General features: G+C 47.9%; 1 protein-coding gene across 2 annotated transcripts in view; it reads right to left on the reverse strand.

Annotated features, from left to right (window-relative positions):
• Nucleotides 1–15,777, reverse strand: part of CERK (ceramide kinase) — a 51,374-nt gene that overhangs the window by 10,007 nt on the left and 25,590 nt on the right. For both annotated transcript variants that reach the window (XM_008055160.2, XM_021710954.1), the window contains 5 exons: nucleotides 14,195–14,258; nucleotides 12,772–12,917; nucleotides 4,952–5,026; nucleotides 3,041–3,193; nucleotides 931–1,036 (listed from right to left, as the gene is read on the reverse strand). In XM_008055160.2, coding sequence (XP_008053351.1) covers nucleotides 931–1,036; nucleotides 3,041–3,193; nucleotides 4,952–5,026; nucleotides 12,772–12,917; nucleotides 14,195–14,258 — 544 coding nt within the window. The remainder of the gene's footprint in view (nucleotides 1–930; nucleotides 1,037–3,040; nucleotides 3,194–4,951; nucleotides 5,027–12,771; nucleotides 12,918–14,194; nucleotides 14,259–15,777) is intronic.

The raw sequence follows: 15,777 nt of genomic DNA on the forward strand, positions 1-15,777 counted from the left end.
AGATGACGTCTCGCCAAGTTGCCCAGGTGGGTCTAGAACCCGCGGGCTCAGGCAATCCACTCACCTCAGCCTCCCAAAGCGCGGGATTACAGGCTGAGCCACCAAGCCCAGCTTAATTTTAGGATTTATTTAAGGCTCTATTTTAAATTAGTCAGATATTACTAAATACATTGTGAGTGAGAATGGGAGTGGGGAATACGCTGGATGAAAAGGAGTGACTGCTTGTGGATTCATACGTGTGTGTATGTATATCTCATTGCAGAGGGCAGTGGCCAAATCCAAGTAACAGACTTAAGAGGAAGATCACAGCTTTTTCAGCTGTGCCCCCTCTGGCCCAGCACTTGAGACCAGCCAGTGCCCTTTCGCTGATGGCCTCTGCCTTTCTGTGGGCTTCAGGGAGTGCTTGACTTGGGCTGTCCTAGTTGCAGGGTGACTCTCATCTTGGAGTTGGGGCTAAAATGGGCAAGGGTCTCAGCCAGGGTGGGGACAGAAGGCTCCACTTCCAACTCCTCCTGAGAGTACATGTTCCATCCAGCACTCGTGCAGTATTGACAAAGTGTTTGCCATCCTTTCTTGCATCCTTTCTTGTATTTCACATCTGTCAGATCCCGAAGGGAGCAGGGAACCCCCACCGGAGCAGACAATGTGGAGGTAAGCCCTCACTACAGAGGCTGATGTGGGACCCTCCCCTCAGGTCTGGGGCCCAGGGACATGGCTGCCTGTGCAAAACACAGGGATAGAGATGGTGTGACAGCTCTCCTCTCTACATAAAACTCTGATATCATCTTGCTGAACTCACTAAATCCAGCATCTTCCCTTTACATTTGGAAAATACTTCTGCATTCACCCTCATTTTAGGAACAAAGCCTCAAACCATCCTGTTTTATTTCACATCATTTGCAATAGAAACACACACAGAAATACACTTACCCTGCCCGGCAGGGTTTCCCATCCCTTGGAGATCCCACTGTGTGTTGTGCAGGGAGAAAAGACACTGTTCCTTCATAGTAGTGGTGGGAGAGAAAGGTCTTTAAACCTGGGAACAGAGTGTGGTGAAAAAAACAAAAAAACATCCACAAGGGTCATTGCTTTGGTTACGAGGCTGTGATTATCTGCTTCAGAAACACCATGACAGTGCATCTGACTAACCCATCTGTGGGAGGGGAAGGCATGAAACCTACCTCAGGTGATGTCACTACTACCACTAGAGAGCAGTGACAGAGTATCTGCCCTTCCCACTGGACAATGGCATATCAGGTCACAGTGTCAATACCTTCTAACACCCAGTGGTGATGGGTGCAGTGGCCAAATCCAAGTAACAGACTTAAGAGGAGCAGCCCAGGATCTGGCTGCACTGGGGGACTGGCCACCTTCAACACAACAAAGTGTGTGATCCCTCGTGACCTCAGTGATGTAGCCTGTGAGCACCAATGGCTCAAGTTCACCACCTCCACCCCTTCAAGATGGTTGGTGATGTCCCCACTCTCCCTAAAGCTTGGTCCCCAGCAGGGTCACCTACTACTGCGGCATCCTGTAGAGCTCAGGACAAAAGTCAGGGCAGCACCGCCACCCAGAGAAGGTAGCTGGCCCTTCAGGCAAACAGGTGTTCTGTCCATGGTGCTGCCCACATGCCCTGAAGGCCAGGACAGAGGTAAAGCATCCCTGAGTTTGCCTGGTATGACTCTGACCAACTGTCTTGGGAAAGTTGCTGAACAGGACAGCAGGAAGTAGGCAGCAGGCACGAGAGGGGCACCCTAGGCCACACTAGGGAACGGGCTGTGTGCTGTGAGTCTAAGGGTGATACCACTCGTCCATGTCTGATGGCACAGCTAGCACTGCCTGCACAACTACTTTGTCCTGCATGACTACACATGTGGTGTGGCCCAGCGCTGGTGGGCAGTCTTCCAGCCAGACCCTCGCTCAAGTGCAGGGTGAGCAGTCAGACTCCTACAGGGTGCTGGAAGGAGCAGCTGCCTCATTGTCCAGATACAACCTCCAGGTGGTCCTCAAAAACCTCCACTGTACCTGTTTCTGCCTGCTGTGAGAAAGGCCCCTCTGAATGTTCTGCTGGCACCTAAAACTCCACGTGTTTAAACAGAGTGTATCACTTCTGTACCCTCATTCTCCTTCATAGCCCTCTGCTCTGGCCCAGAACAACTGGACACCATCCACCTCACAGCAGCTACACCAGATCTCCTTCCTGAGAGCATCTCAGGCACTGTGGCCAGCATAGAGATAGAAAGACCAGGAAGATACCTGGCTCAGGGCACATGTCCTGGTGGAAGGGACAGAGCGGCAGCTGTTAACTAAAGGTGACTTACTAAGGGGCTGAGGAAGGGGTGTGCTGTGCAGAGGGCTGCCCCATCCCATGCTCAGTGGGCAGGTGGGTCGAGGGGTCTTCCCAGAGGGGCTTGCTGGGGGAGCCACATCTGGCTCAACAAAGGGCAAGAAGGAAAGGGGCAGAGATTGCTTAATGGAATTCTCATGGCTTTTCTAATTTTCTCAATATTCCTTTTCTTAAGATTTTAATAAATATCGAACTTTGGCATTTCTTAGATGTTAATTTTCAGGCCACACTGTAGTTTTTAATTTAATGAGATCTTTATTAAACTGTGCAAAGTTTACCAAGTGACTATTTCTTTCTCTCAAAAGAACAGGGTAAGATTTTTGCATTTGGAATTATTCATTTAATTTAATACAGATTTACTTAAAAGCAAACTGTAAAGGGCAGGGGCCAGATAAATGAAATTCATTAAATAGAGCAAAAATATTCCACTGGGCAAGAAATGCCAAACCTTAAATTCAACATCTTTTCAAAGTTCGTTTTTTTCTGTATGTAAATGCTAACAGGATGATATTACACCCCAACCCCCCACCCCCGAAATGTGCAGGTATCATCTTTGTACCATCTGGAATCTTTTTCCATTTCTGGTTCATTCTAGCTCTGTGGTCAGGTAAAAAGGGCACTGCAGCCCACCCTGAGGCCCCATCAGCAGTGGGCCCCGTAATACACCTCTCACTGCGTGTTATTTGAAGTTACCTGAAAAGTCGTATCTGACAAGACCCATCCACCGTTTCTTTTCACTGTCCTTGATGATGTCTCCATAGAAGCCATAGCCCAGCAAAGACACCGAGTAGCGGAGCAGTGTGCTGTTGTGGTGGACTGAGGAGACATCCATGGACAGCGAGTCTCCTGCAGGAGAGAAGCCTCCATGAGGGAAGCCGTTCTCCCTCTGACCCTGAACCCGACTACTCTGTCCCCTTCCACAGCTCTCTGCAAGCAAAGAAGTTACTCCATTAAATGCAAAATCAGGTTGGGCGTGGTGGCTCAAGCCTGTTATCCCAGCACTTGGGGAGGCCGAGACAAGAGGATTATTGCCCGAGCCCAGGGGTTCAAGACCAGCCTGGACAACATGGCGAGACCTTGTCTCTATAATAAATCAAAAAAATCAGCTGGGTATGGTGGTATGAGTCTGTAGTTCCAGTTACTTGGAAGGTTGAGGTAGAAGGACCACCTGAACCCAGTAGGTTGAGACTGCGGTGGCCGTGAGCATGCCACTGCATTCCAGCCTGGGCAACAGAGTGAGACTCTGATTCAAAAAACAAAAAATAAATAGATAAAAAGTAAAATCAACAGAATGCTTTCAGTGTAATGATCCTTCCTCTTTAGATTTTTAATTCAAAGGACAAAAGTTGACTCAAATTTCCAAAACAGGTTTGGGAAGCTGTTCTGTGGGCATAGAAGAAGAATGCATGCATCCATGAGGCTGTGAAGGGTCATTAACTGAAAAGAAGGTGGATTTGAGGAAGAAGAAAAGGTACATGGCATTTTACAATACAAAACCATACATGGCTATTGTGAAACACACCATTTCTGTGACTAGGTAAGACACAGTAATCCTGTCACCTGGAACAAAGAAGGGAAAAGGCGCTAAGTATCTGTCATGCTGGTGATGACTTGATGAGCTCAACTCAGGGCCTGGAGCAGGCACTTGTGTCTGTCCACGGAAGCCTCGCAAGTAGTTTACAAAGAGATGCAAGTCAACTGGAGTTAAGCCAGGCAAGCCACCTACATCACAGGTGCCATGGCAAGGGACACAGGCAGTGTCCTGCTCTCAGGGACAATGAACATCCAAAGGATCAAGAGAGAGTGAACGTGAAATACATAAGAGTATTGCAATGATAGAAAATAACTCAGGACCACGGACCACGGGGACCGGGGCCTGAGACGGCCTTTCTCAACAAGGTGGCCTTAGAGCTGAGTTCTGAGTGAGATCAGAGAGTAGCCTGCAGAGCTCTGGGCAGAGCATGGCACTTCCTGTGGGATGGAGACCAGAGCAGGAACAGCCTGGAGCACAAGAGGCCTGGCTGGTCACAAGGTACCTGCACCAACCCTATGGTTCTGTGCAGGAGTGTGGTGTAATGGATTTATGTTTTGTTTTGTTTTTGTAGAGACAGGGTCTCCCTCTGTCTCCTAGGCTGGAATGCAGTGATGTGATTATAGCTCACTCCAGTTTCAAATTCCTGGGTTCAAGTAATCCTTCTGTCTCAGTGTCCTGAGGGGCTGGGTCTACAGGCATGTACCACCATGCCCAGCTAATTTTTTTTTTCATGTTTTTTGTAGAGATGGGGCCTTGCTATGTTGCTCAGACTGGTCATGAACTCTTGGACTCAAGGGATCCTCTTGCCTTGGCTTCCAAAGTCCTGGGATTGCAAGTGTTAGCCATTGTACCCAGATAATTTATGTTTTTAAAAGGCCCCTCTGACTGGCATGGGAAGATAGGACTAAATGGGAAGTGGGTGACGGAGCTGCCATGGAGATAGGAAGAAGTAGTCAACTTGGGCATCCCACTGACAGTGAGGTCAAGGGCCGAGGAAGCAGGGGCTGCCATGTGTCAACGGGACAGCACAGAGGTCCAGTTGCTATCCCTGTGCTGAGGAAGGGACTCACCAACGACGATGTGTAAAGCCGATGTTTCTGCATCGTTGGCACCCACTGTTGAATAACACACACAGTCTGTAGACCCTATAAAGGGGAAGAAGAAGGTCTTGACTACCATAATAATTTAGAGTTGTAAAAGGCTTCCTATTCCTGTTCTTTCATGGCTCTAGAGTAAACAAGAAGGAATACATAGAATTTACCTACATAATGAATACTGAAAATATTGAGTCATCAAAAATATCAAGATTGATCTTGCAAAAATATCAAGTAGCAATGTACAGAGTGGCTTGTGACACTCCCCGCTAGCATCAGAGGCCACCCCTGAAGGCTGTCCTGGAGAGGAGCCCCCTGAGAAATGTCTGCTGAGGCGGCAGTGGCTTCCCACCTTCGAGGATGGACAGTAGCATCTCATGGCCCAGACCACAAGAGCAAAAGGAGTCTGCACAGAGCACCATCGGCAGGGAGGTGCATGCAAGGCAAGGTCAACTATGAAGGTGGCAGAAAGGACACTGCTGAAGGAGCTTTCACACCAAGACACAATTTTCAACAACAGATTTTCAACAAGGACATGCAGGCTGACCCCCTCATTCACAGAGTATGGCAGCCACCAACAAAAGCACATGGGGGAATCTGGCTGCTCCTACTCTAAGCCCACTGATGATGGAGAGCACACACCTGACCAGGGTTGGACCCAGCTTCCTCATCTGTACATGGGGTAATCACAAGTTCCAGGGGAGGAGTAACTGCTGTACCAGTGTGGGGGTCACCACAGCACAGCAGTGAGGCTGCTGGTCCCCCCTGGGTCTGTCTTGTTTTAATCAGGTCATTTTGAGGTTGCTGTTCTCAATCCTGAGTAGGCAGAGATGCTCCCAAATAACCCCAAAAGGGTTTATGTATAACAGTGATTCCTGAGATCCCCCACACGCCGAGATTCCGACTTAGTAGGTCTGGTATGGGGCTGCGCAATCTAACTATTTAGCAGATATATTGAAAAGGTAAAGCACCCTAGCCTAGAATAAACCATGTGACAGCATCCAGCATACCACCTATCCATAAAACCATTCATTAGGGAATGGCTGCAAGTGCTACCAATCCCAGGCAGGTCCCAGGTGCTCTGCCCTTGGGCCCCAAACAGTCTGCAGGTGTATCATCATAAGTGACCTCTGGGAATGCCTGAAAGTTCACGGCTCTAAACACACATGCTAGGTTGCAAGCCCTCTTTGTGATCTCTCAGAGTACCAGAATTCACAGTAGGCGGTGCTTAGTTACTCTGAGCTGACATATGGCTTCTGAGGGCTGGTAACATACAAATGCATACACATACTTTTAATATGTGTATTTTTCTTTTTTGTCACTCTTAGCTCAAAGACTTGGCTGGGTATGGTGGCTCATGCCTGTAATCTCAGCACTTGGGGAGGCTGAGGCAGGAGAGCTCTTGAGCCCAGGAGTTCGAGACCAGCTTAGGCAACATAGTGAGACCTTGTCTTCACAAAATAAAAAAGAAAATTAGTCAAGTGTGGTGGTGTGCACCTAAAGTCCCAGCTACTTGGGAGGCTGAGGTGGAAGGATTTCCTGAACCCAGGTGGTTGAGGCTATGGTGAGCCATGAGCGCTACTGCACTCCAGTCTAGGCAACAGAGTGAGACCTTGGTTCAAAAGAGAGAGAGAGAGAAAAAAAGACTTAAGTGATGTCTCATTTTAAAAATGAGCCAAAAAAAAAATTTTTTTTAAGTGAACATTTAAGATTACCAGAATGACTAATTCTTAAAATGTATCTAAGAAAAACTATGTGGTTTCAAACTATCTCCCACACTCTCAATACTTCTGTGGGAAAACACTCAGAACTATTTAATTAACTAGATCTGTGCCCCAAGTCCTCTGCATCCCTAGAACTTTCCACAATGTCCACAGAGACTGCCATTCCACCACCTGGCACATTGTTTGTTCTCTTCACAAATCATCCTTCAGAACAAAACCAAACATCTAGCCTCCCTACATTTAATCAGCTGTTACTTGTGCATTCAATAATCTTTTAGTCAGTAGAAATTCGGTAAAAATTCGGTAAACAGGAATGGAAAATGAGTATTTGGTTTTTATTTTGTACCAAGTCCTGTAAACCCAAGACCTCTAGAGTCCACTCAGTATTTCTGGGGCCATTTGGACCTAACTACTCTATATTACACAAATACTGTGGAGAAACTGAAAATCTGATAAAGGAACTTCATGTATAGCTTTGCTTTGGGGGAGAAAGCAACTCCCGGCCCCAACATCTTTTTACAGCCACACCAAACACTGGCTCCTACTGATGACCTGTCTCGACAATCGTGTCCTGCGACCTGTGCGGCTCGAGAGGCAGCTCACGAGGAGTGTGGCTGCTCAGAGGAAGGTCAGATGTGCAGGCCAAGACCACAGTGCAGGTAGAGAGGGCCAGTTCTGGTGGCTGGGGATGAATGTGACCCAGGCGTCTAGAGAGTTCAAGTTTACATTCTAGAAAGCAACAGCAAACACCTTCCATTGAACAAATCAGGGTAAGATGGCACAGAACATAAAGGTGCATGAACTTGAAAGAGAAAACAGAGGACCTAAGGGGGCCTGCCCTAGAACCAGCCATAGCTTCACACCATGTCATCTAGGTCCTTCTGGGCAATGAAGACGGTAGGTGAACTGAATTTTTCTAATAGGTTTCAGGGATTATTTTGCTGAAACATCAGGTTTTTGTGGATGATAAAATTGAGGAACAGAGTGGGCATTTTACCTGTCCAAGGCTCCCTTGGACCCTGAGTAAAAGCACCACATCCAAGTCCCCAACTTCCAGAAGCCTGGGGCCACCCACCACCCCCTACTCCTGTCCCAGGGCCCAATCTGTAGCTGTCTCCTTTGAGAAGCCCTCCTCAGTTCCAATCTATTCTCTCCATCTGTCTCGGATCCAATTCTACTGGCCTTTGGAAGGCATCTGTGACCCTCCCACACTTCTGGTTTAGAAACACAGAGTTGGCCATATCACTTTCCTGGCTTGGTGCATCCCCAGAGCTTAGAGGGACAGCTCGAACTCCTTACCTCTGCACATGAACCTTCATGGCCACCCGAGCATGAGCCCATGTTCCTTTCTGCTAAAGGGAACCATGTAACCACGTGGCATCAAACCTTCCAGATGCTGGAACTGGTACTGTCCTCCCCTCTCCTGCCTAACCTCCTTTCCTGGGCATCTGTGAACCAGGGTCGAGCATCAACTCCTTCCGATGCCCACATGACACCCCTGGCCAAGTGACATGGTCCTCTGGTGTCCTCAGAGTCCCCATGCAGCATCTCACTACTGCACTCCCTCTGCTGACTTGGCTGAACATGTGTCTTTCTCTCTCCCTCTCAGCAGCACCCAAACATGGACTCCCTCAGTCTGGGATGCCACCCAGCATGGAAGCTTAGTCACTACAGACCACGACACAGCAGGCAAAAGGCACACGTGAAAGCATCCATCACTATGGACCTATGTCAGAGAAACAAATTTTGTCAGAGAAACAAATTTTGTACCATAAAGAAAGGAAACATTATTTAAAACCCAGAAATTTTCAGACTTTTGAACCAGCTGGATGCAGCATAGGTCACACAAAGCCATCAGTTCCAATTTTAATATGAGGCCAGGCAGCTCACATCCCTGTTTGGGCCTGACATTCGCCTGTGAAGAGACGCTGCTGTGACTCTCTTCTCTCGGCTCACTACTTCACTGGCTCAGATGAAAGGCAAGCCATAGCCGCCCCAGGCCAAATCTTACACAGCCTTTGCTTGAGGACCACGCTCAAAAGCATGATTTGTATTCACAATAACCACCCATATGCGTGGGAGTAACTACACTGGCCCTCAACATTCCTCACACAACTGACTATGGGAATTCTGCACCCGCCTAGTCAGCAAGTCCAGCCAGCCAAGTAACAATCACATGCCCCTACCTGCGTAGGAAGGACCAGCCCAAGAGGTCTCTCTAAGCACAGGCTTAGCCTCTCTGTTCCTCAGTTTATAGCATGAAACGCTAGCTGATGTTAAGAGCAGTAGATGCAATGAAAGGATAACACTTGATAAAGGACCGTGTGAATGACAAATTTTTCCTATAGATTTGCTAATACATCTAAATTAACATGTAATTGGAAAACACTTGGAGTTTATAAAATGTTAGATCAGGTCTCAAAGCAGTTGGAGTAGTGCCCTTCAGAAGCTCTGGTTGCGTCTGTCCAGGAGGCAGACCATCCACCAGAGCCTGTTCAACACTCTCTAGATCCTAGGACTCAAATTCCCCACCCTTCCTGGGCTCTAGCTACCTACTGCCACCACTGGATGCACGTATCCAGGGCCTCCCATGAGGTTAGCACCTCGAGAGTCTCAACTACACCTCTTGTCCTCCTGGTCCTGTCCCCCAGCTTGCCAGGGCTACCATTACAGGGTCACCATGGGTATCTCCCTCACCCCTACTCTTCCCTCCAAATCTGTGCTGCATCTCAGAGACCCCAATCAGAGCCCTGTCCACTACAGCCCGAGACTCAAACTCCATGCAGCCCACCCACTGTCCAAGCCACCAGCATTCTCTTGGGGACCCACATGCTCTCAAGACCACATGCAAAGAGGGGTCCTAAAGCAGAGTCAGATGTCACCCCTGCTGAAATGCCTCTAAGACCTCCATGTTGCAAGGCCAACTGGAACTCGACATTTCACATGGGCCCTTCTCCGTCCCCTCTAACTCCATCCCCAGCCATACTGGCTCCCTCATCCAATGTACTCACAACTCTTCTCACCTGCCACCCTCTGTAAGAGCTGCTCCCCTGGCAGGAACCTCTCACCTGCCATCTCTCAGAAAGACCTCCTGGGCCCCAAGGAAAAGAGGCCTCATGGAGTCACTCTCCTCAACCTTCCTTCCAGGGGCACTTTCTGCACTGTGCACAAACTCTGGGAGATGTCTTTATGCTCGCATTTGGTGAGATGTCTGCTGTCTTCCCCTGGAGCAGAGGCTACACCCACAGTCAAGAAGGTGTACTGGCACACAGCTATGCTTCCTCCCCCCCCCCCCCCCCCCCCTGGGAGTGTGGTCAAGCATGGCCTGTGTCTCCATGAGCACTCCTGAGGTATAGGCCTGCCTGAGCTCTTAGCCTCTTTTCAGATTTTTTTTTTTTTTTTTGAGTTGGAGTCTCACTCTGTCGCCCAGACTGGAGTGCAGTGGCCGCTCCCGGCCACCGCAGCCTCGACCTGCTGGGCTCCGGTGATCCCTCTGCCTCAGCCTTCTGAGTAACTGGAACTACAGGCGCACGCTACCACGCCCGGCTAATTTTTTGATTTATTGTAGAGATGAGGTGTCACCAAGTTGCCCAGGTGGGTCTTGAACCCGTGGGCTCAGGCACTCTTTTCAGATTTCAATAGCTTAGGATTTTAGGTACTAGCGCTGTCATTGGCATATGGTGATAAAGGGCAGATTTCTTGTAAAAGTAAGAACCATAGAGTAAAAATAGAGAACAGTTAAATTCACGTAGCCCAGAACACAGTACATACAAAGTTATAAGACAAAACGCTAACTTGGAAAAAAGAGTTGTAAAACCTATAGCTAAACAAGGGTAAATAAGATAAAAACAACACCACACTCAATTAGAAAGAGACAATGCCCTCCTATCCCCCATAGAAAAAATGGACAACCCATGAAAGGAAGTTTACAAAAGTACAAAATGATCTATAAAAAGCATCTCGGTCTCCGAATAATGAAAGAAATACAAATAAAGATAGTAAATAAGATAGCATACTTTGCCTATCAGATTAGATAAAGGTCAAACCACAGACAAACCTCCAGGCTGCGTGGAGCATGAGAAAATGGTCGCTCCTTAGCCCCGTGGGTGGTCTAGATCAATGTGGCCTTCATGGGACAATTAAGTGGGCCCAGAGACCCCACATCAAGGAATGTCCACAAGGAAATCATTGCTTGGAGCCTCTGAGGTTCACAAGTGAGCAAGAAGCCACACGTGAGCATTAAAAAGCAGGGTGCCAGGGTTGGGCATGCCCCAGGGACAAGCTAGTGAGAGCAGAGTCCCCTGGCAGTGGGGCAGACAGACATCAGCCAGGGCCCAGACCGACCTCCCTTCTCTGAACTGCTCTTCTGCTATTTCTTACTCCTAACCCCCTGGCATGAACTGAGAGGAAAGAGAGAAAATCCAGTCGGAGGCTCTGCCAAGATATGACAGAACATCTTATAATCCTTTGCTTTAATTGTAAGAGATTTGTTATTATGAGGGGTGTTGAGTGCTTTTTCGCTACTGACTCAGCAAAAGAATCATTTCTTCCTTTGGTGTCTTCCAGCCGGGCTAACCTCAGATAGGTCTCCTTTCAAGTGTGTGTGCTAATTAAACCAGCAGTGTTCTTTAAAACCCAAAGGGAGATTAAGTCCTTCTCTATAAATAACTGCTTCCTCAACACTTTCCCTGAAAGCTAAAGGAAAGAGGTCCTAAAGATTAACATCCTTTAATATGTAGTTAAAACCATGACCTTGTTCAACTTTTTGCTAACAATGATTAGTTATTCACAAGTTATTATGCTAACACAAATCCCCCTAAAGTAAGTCTTTCTACTGAAAACACCCGTAATGCCACCATGCAATGGGGCAACTTAACCTTGCACCATTATTTCCAAGCTCTGTCACTAACTGAGGTGTCATGGGTTAGGTTTCAAGGGTGACTTTTTAAGTAATGTCACCTGTCAGAGACAGACTACAGTTAAAAAGAACAGTCCAGAAGGTGGCTGGGGCCTTTGTCCTTCAGAAGGGCTGAATTTTCCCTCAATTGGAGGCAGAGTGGGCTCTGAGCTCCTACCTCCCGTTCCCACCTGGTGACCTTGTGAACCTGTCCCCAGTGCCTCCTGTCCTCATCCACAAAATGGGACAATCACGGCACTTACTTCCCAGAGCTGCCATGAGAATGAGAATCTGTGAGGCACAGGGTGGAGCATCTGCCCAGAGCTGGGACACAGTCAGCCACTCTGGTCACTACCCAGCCAGGCACAGGCGGGAGAGGACAGAGGCACCTACTTCCCTGTCAAATTGTTTGCAAAGTCTTGAATGCACCACACACAGGTCCTCACCTTGACTGAATTTAACACTGCAATTGTTCAAAGAGCTAGGTGCTTTCTAGGAGGACGCTAAACACACTGACCCAAGCCAGCATCTTCAGGACAAAGCCCAGCTCCACAGGGTCAGCACCCCACCTTTCTGACCCCACCTTTCCCTCTGCCCTGGGTTCTGCCCTGGGTTCTCACCCCACCTTTCCCTCTCGGTTTCCTCTCATCACCCACTTCCTGACTCCTGCATGTGTTCTTTCTGTCCTACCTACCACCTAACTTCCAGTTCCTTCAGGTCAGCCAGAAGACACTTCTTCCAGACAACTGTCCTGACATCCCTACCCACCCACCAGCTCCCAGACACTGAGGGCTTCCTTACTCCAGGACTATAGTTTCAAAGTCCATCCACCACCAAACTGCATGTCCCCAGCTTCTGGGTTCTTAATATCCTGTGTAAAGCAGCCTGCAAGAAAATAGGACAAGTTTCCTTTCAAGTGTCCATTTCATGGGTCAAAAACTACGTTTCAAAAAGTATGCAGTAGTCGTGTGGTGATAAAATCACAATTTAAATAAAGAAATGAACCTGAAAGAAAAGCCAAGAATGATAGTTCCCCACAAAGGTAGCCCTAATGATAGGAAACCTGCACTAACGAAACCAAGTATAGTCAGATTATTAAATACCCATAGTGGCTACTTATGCAGAACTATTCCTAAGGACAGGAGCAAAGACAAAGCCACCACCAACTCCTGTACCTGCAGGGATGATGCCAATCCTGAGGGTGCAGGGGACCAGAGTGGCCCGGGGGTGGTTCTGGTCAACACCAGCGCTCCTCTGCGTCCTCCCAATCAGACCATGCAGCACCTCACTGAACATGCCGTCTCCGCCAACACACACAATGCTGCACGGAGAAACACAGGCTCGTTAGGGACCCTTCAGGTGCAGTCCTCTGAACACAGAAGGCCTGAGGCTTCTAGCTGCGGGAGGGGCAGCCTGCACACCTGGCCCTTGGCAGGTGTCTGGGAATTCAGCTTCTGAAATACTCCCTGAGTGATAAGGTCGTACCTCTGTGTTAATAGCTTGTACAAACAATGTGGTTTATGGCAAACACTGGCTTTCCTTCTGGAAGTCTGGAATGTGGGCAACTACTAGGCAGAGGACATCTACATGACCATTCCCCATAAAAAACCCTGAACTCTGGGTCCTGAGACTCAAGTTTGCAGGGTGGAAACAGCAGACCTATGCGGCTGTGTTTGCTGCTGGAGAGAGGGTGTGTTGTGAGGGACTCCATAAAGAGGGAAAGGGTACAGGAAGTCTACACGTGAGCATCTTTCTCCTTTACTGATCTGGCTGGGCAGCCTTGTTGTGTCACGGTAATGCATGTTAACCAAAGGTATAACTACAAGCTCATGTAGCAATCACCAACTGTGTGGGTGGGTTTGAGGACCCAGAAAACAGGAGCGGAGGGGGCCAAATACATACTGCACAAAATGGGCTCATGAGAAGATGTAAGGCAAAGAAGTGAAGAAGGGAGCTGGAACTGGAGAGAGACAGCACTGGGGTAGACCCCCAGGGAGTCAATGCCAAGGTGGAGAACGAGAGGCGTGTGCACATGGGGAGACAGATGTGTCACTGCATCACAGAGGGAAGGCAGAGGACAGGTCTCAAATTCACTGGACATGCTGGGAACCCATGGCAACTTGAGAACTTCCATCACCAAGGAAGCAGGATGCTCAGCCTAGCTGAGGGAGGGTGGGAAGGGCTGGGGCAGGAAGAGAGGATCACATGTGGAAGAGCCATCCATGGGGAGGGGGGTAGTTGACTAGGGGTGTAGCATGGGAGGACTTTAAATCTGAGTGCAGACAGCGTGCTTGGCTGTTATTCAGTGGGCCCAGCTGTGCAGGAGCAGGACAGCCTCCAGAGATGGGAGGGAGCTCTGCCCACAGCCGCCTCATGGGTTCCTGTGAAGTCTTCTTGATCACTGTCTTCCATAACCTGCACACTGTGCTGGGGCTGCCTTCTCCAGCTGGGCTGTGGCTTTAAGGACAGGGGCTATGGCTCAGGCATCTTTGGATGTGCAATGTAACGCAAGCCACACTGAGATGGGCACTCAGTAAACATTCAAGAATCACTCGGAATTTACTATGTATTTATCAAGATGAAAGCGAGCTTACTCACCCATCATATTTATCTATATTCATCTCATATAAAGCCTCCTTGGCTTGATTAGCACGTTCAGTAACTGTGAAAAAATTACATCATACAGTTTATACTCACTTCTTTCTGTGAATCCTTATTTATAATAAAAGGCAAATAAACCATTCTTTTAAAATGAGGTCCTATAAAACCTTCCAGGGGATTTCCACCATGCCTGGCCTTATGTTAGAATCATTCTCAAATTTACTTCTGCATATTTAACATAGAATTTTTATATTACCAATGATTTCAGTGGTGATAGAGGCTAATGTGAATAACGGGGCCACTTTTCTTTCACATAACCGCGCTTGCCTTGTCCTTTTCCTCCAAATGAATTGACAAATACCAGTAAGTAGACCTTACCTACATCGCCCTTATCGGAAGGGTTCGGGTTGACCTAGATGGAGCGTGGCCGTCTCTTGGAATATGATCTATTGGGTGATATGTGACATTCTTGGGATGAGAATGAGTTGGGAGTCTCATTCTGTAACCCAGGCCCGAGGGCAGTGCCATGACCACAGCTCACTGCAGCCTCAACCTTCTAGGCTCAGGTGATCCTTCTATTTCAGCCTCCCGAGTGGCTGGGACTATAGGTTCACACTACCATGCCCAGCTAATTTTTTTTTTTTTTTTTGCTAGAGGCGAGGGTCTGACTATGTTGCCTAGGCTGGTCTCCAATTCCCGGACTCAGGCAATCCTGCCACCTCGGACTCCCAAAGTGCTAGGATTGCAAGCGTGAGCCACTGCATCCAGCCCATTGTTGGCATGTAATTGCCAACAAATAATAATTTCGTTGAAAGTGATGACATATTCTATTTTATAATTTTTCCTTATTATACAGGTTACTTTCAAAATTGTAGACTATACCAGAAAGGAAATAATGTTAGTCGTGAACATACCCAATGTAAACTTCTATTAAGATTCTACTGTATACATCATTTTGTATTCTTGTTTCCCCATTATATCACAATTACTCTTTTATCATTAAAAATTATTTGTAAAGACCATTTTCAAGTGCTACATGATATTCCTTCACATTCACCACAATTGTATGTTTATATTTCCTATTTGGGTACGTTTACATTGTTTCCAATGCTTTGCTATTACAAAACGAGTGGCAATGGACATTTGTGTATATCAGTTTCTGAGCACACCTGTTTCTAGGAAAGGTTCAGAAAGCATGGAATATGGCCGGGCGCGGTGGCTCAAGCCTGTAATCCCAGCACTTTGGGAGGCCGAGGTGAGAGGATTGCCTGAGCCCATGGGTTCGAGACCAGCCTGGGCAACATCTCTACAATAAACGAAAAAAAAATTAGCCAAGTGTGGGAGTGCATGCCTGTGGTTCCGGCTACTTGGAGGGCTGAGGCAGAAGGATCACTGGAGCCTAGCTGGTCAACGCTGGGGTGGCTGTGAGTGTGCCACTGCACTCCAGCCTGAGCAGTAGAGTGAGACTCCAACTCAAAAATTAAAAAAAAAAGAAAAGAAAAGAAAACATAGAATATTGGGTGCAAAAAAATCCCTCATTTTTCAGGCTTTTGACCTGCACTGACAAGTCACAAGAGAAG

This window comes from Carlito syrichta, unplaced genomic scaffold (genome assembly GCF_000164805.1).
Source record: "Carlito syrichta isolate Samal-C Ts95f unplaced genomic scaffold, Tarsius_syrichta-2.0.1 Scaffold301756, whole genome shotgun sequence".
In the NCBI taxonomy this organism is placed as follows: Eukaryota; Metazoa; Chordata; class Mammalia; order Primates; family Tarsiidae; genus Carlito; species Carlito syrichta.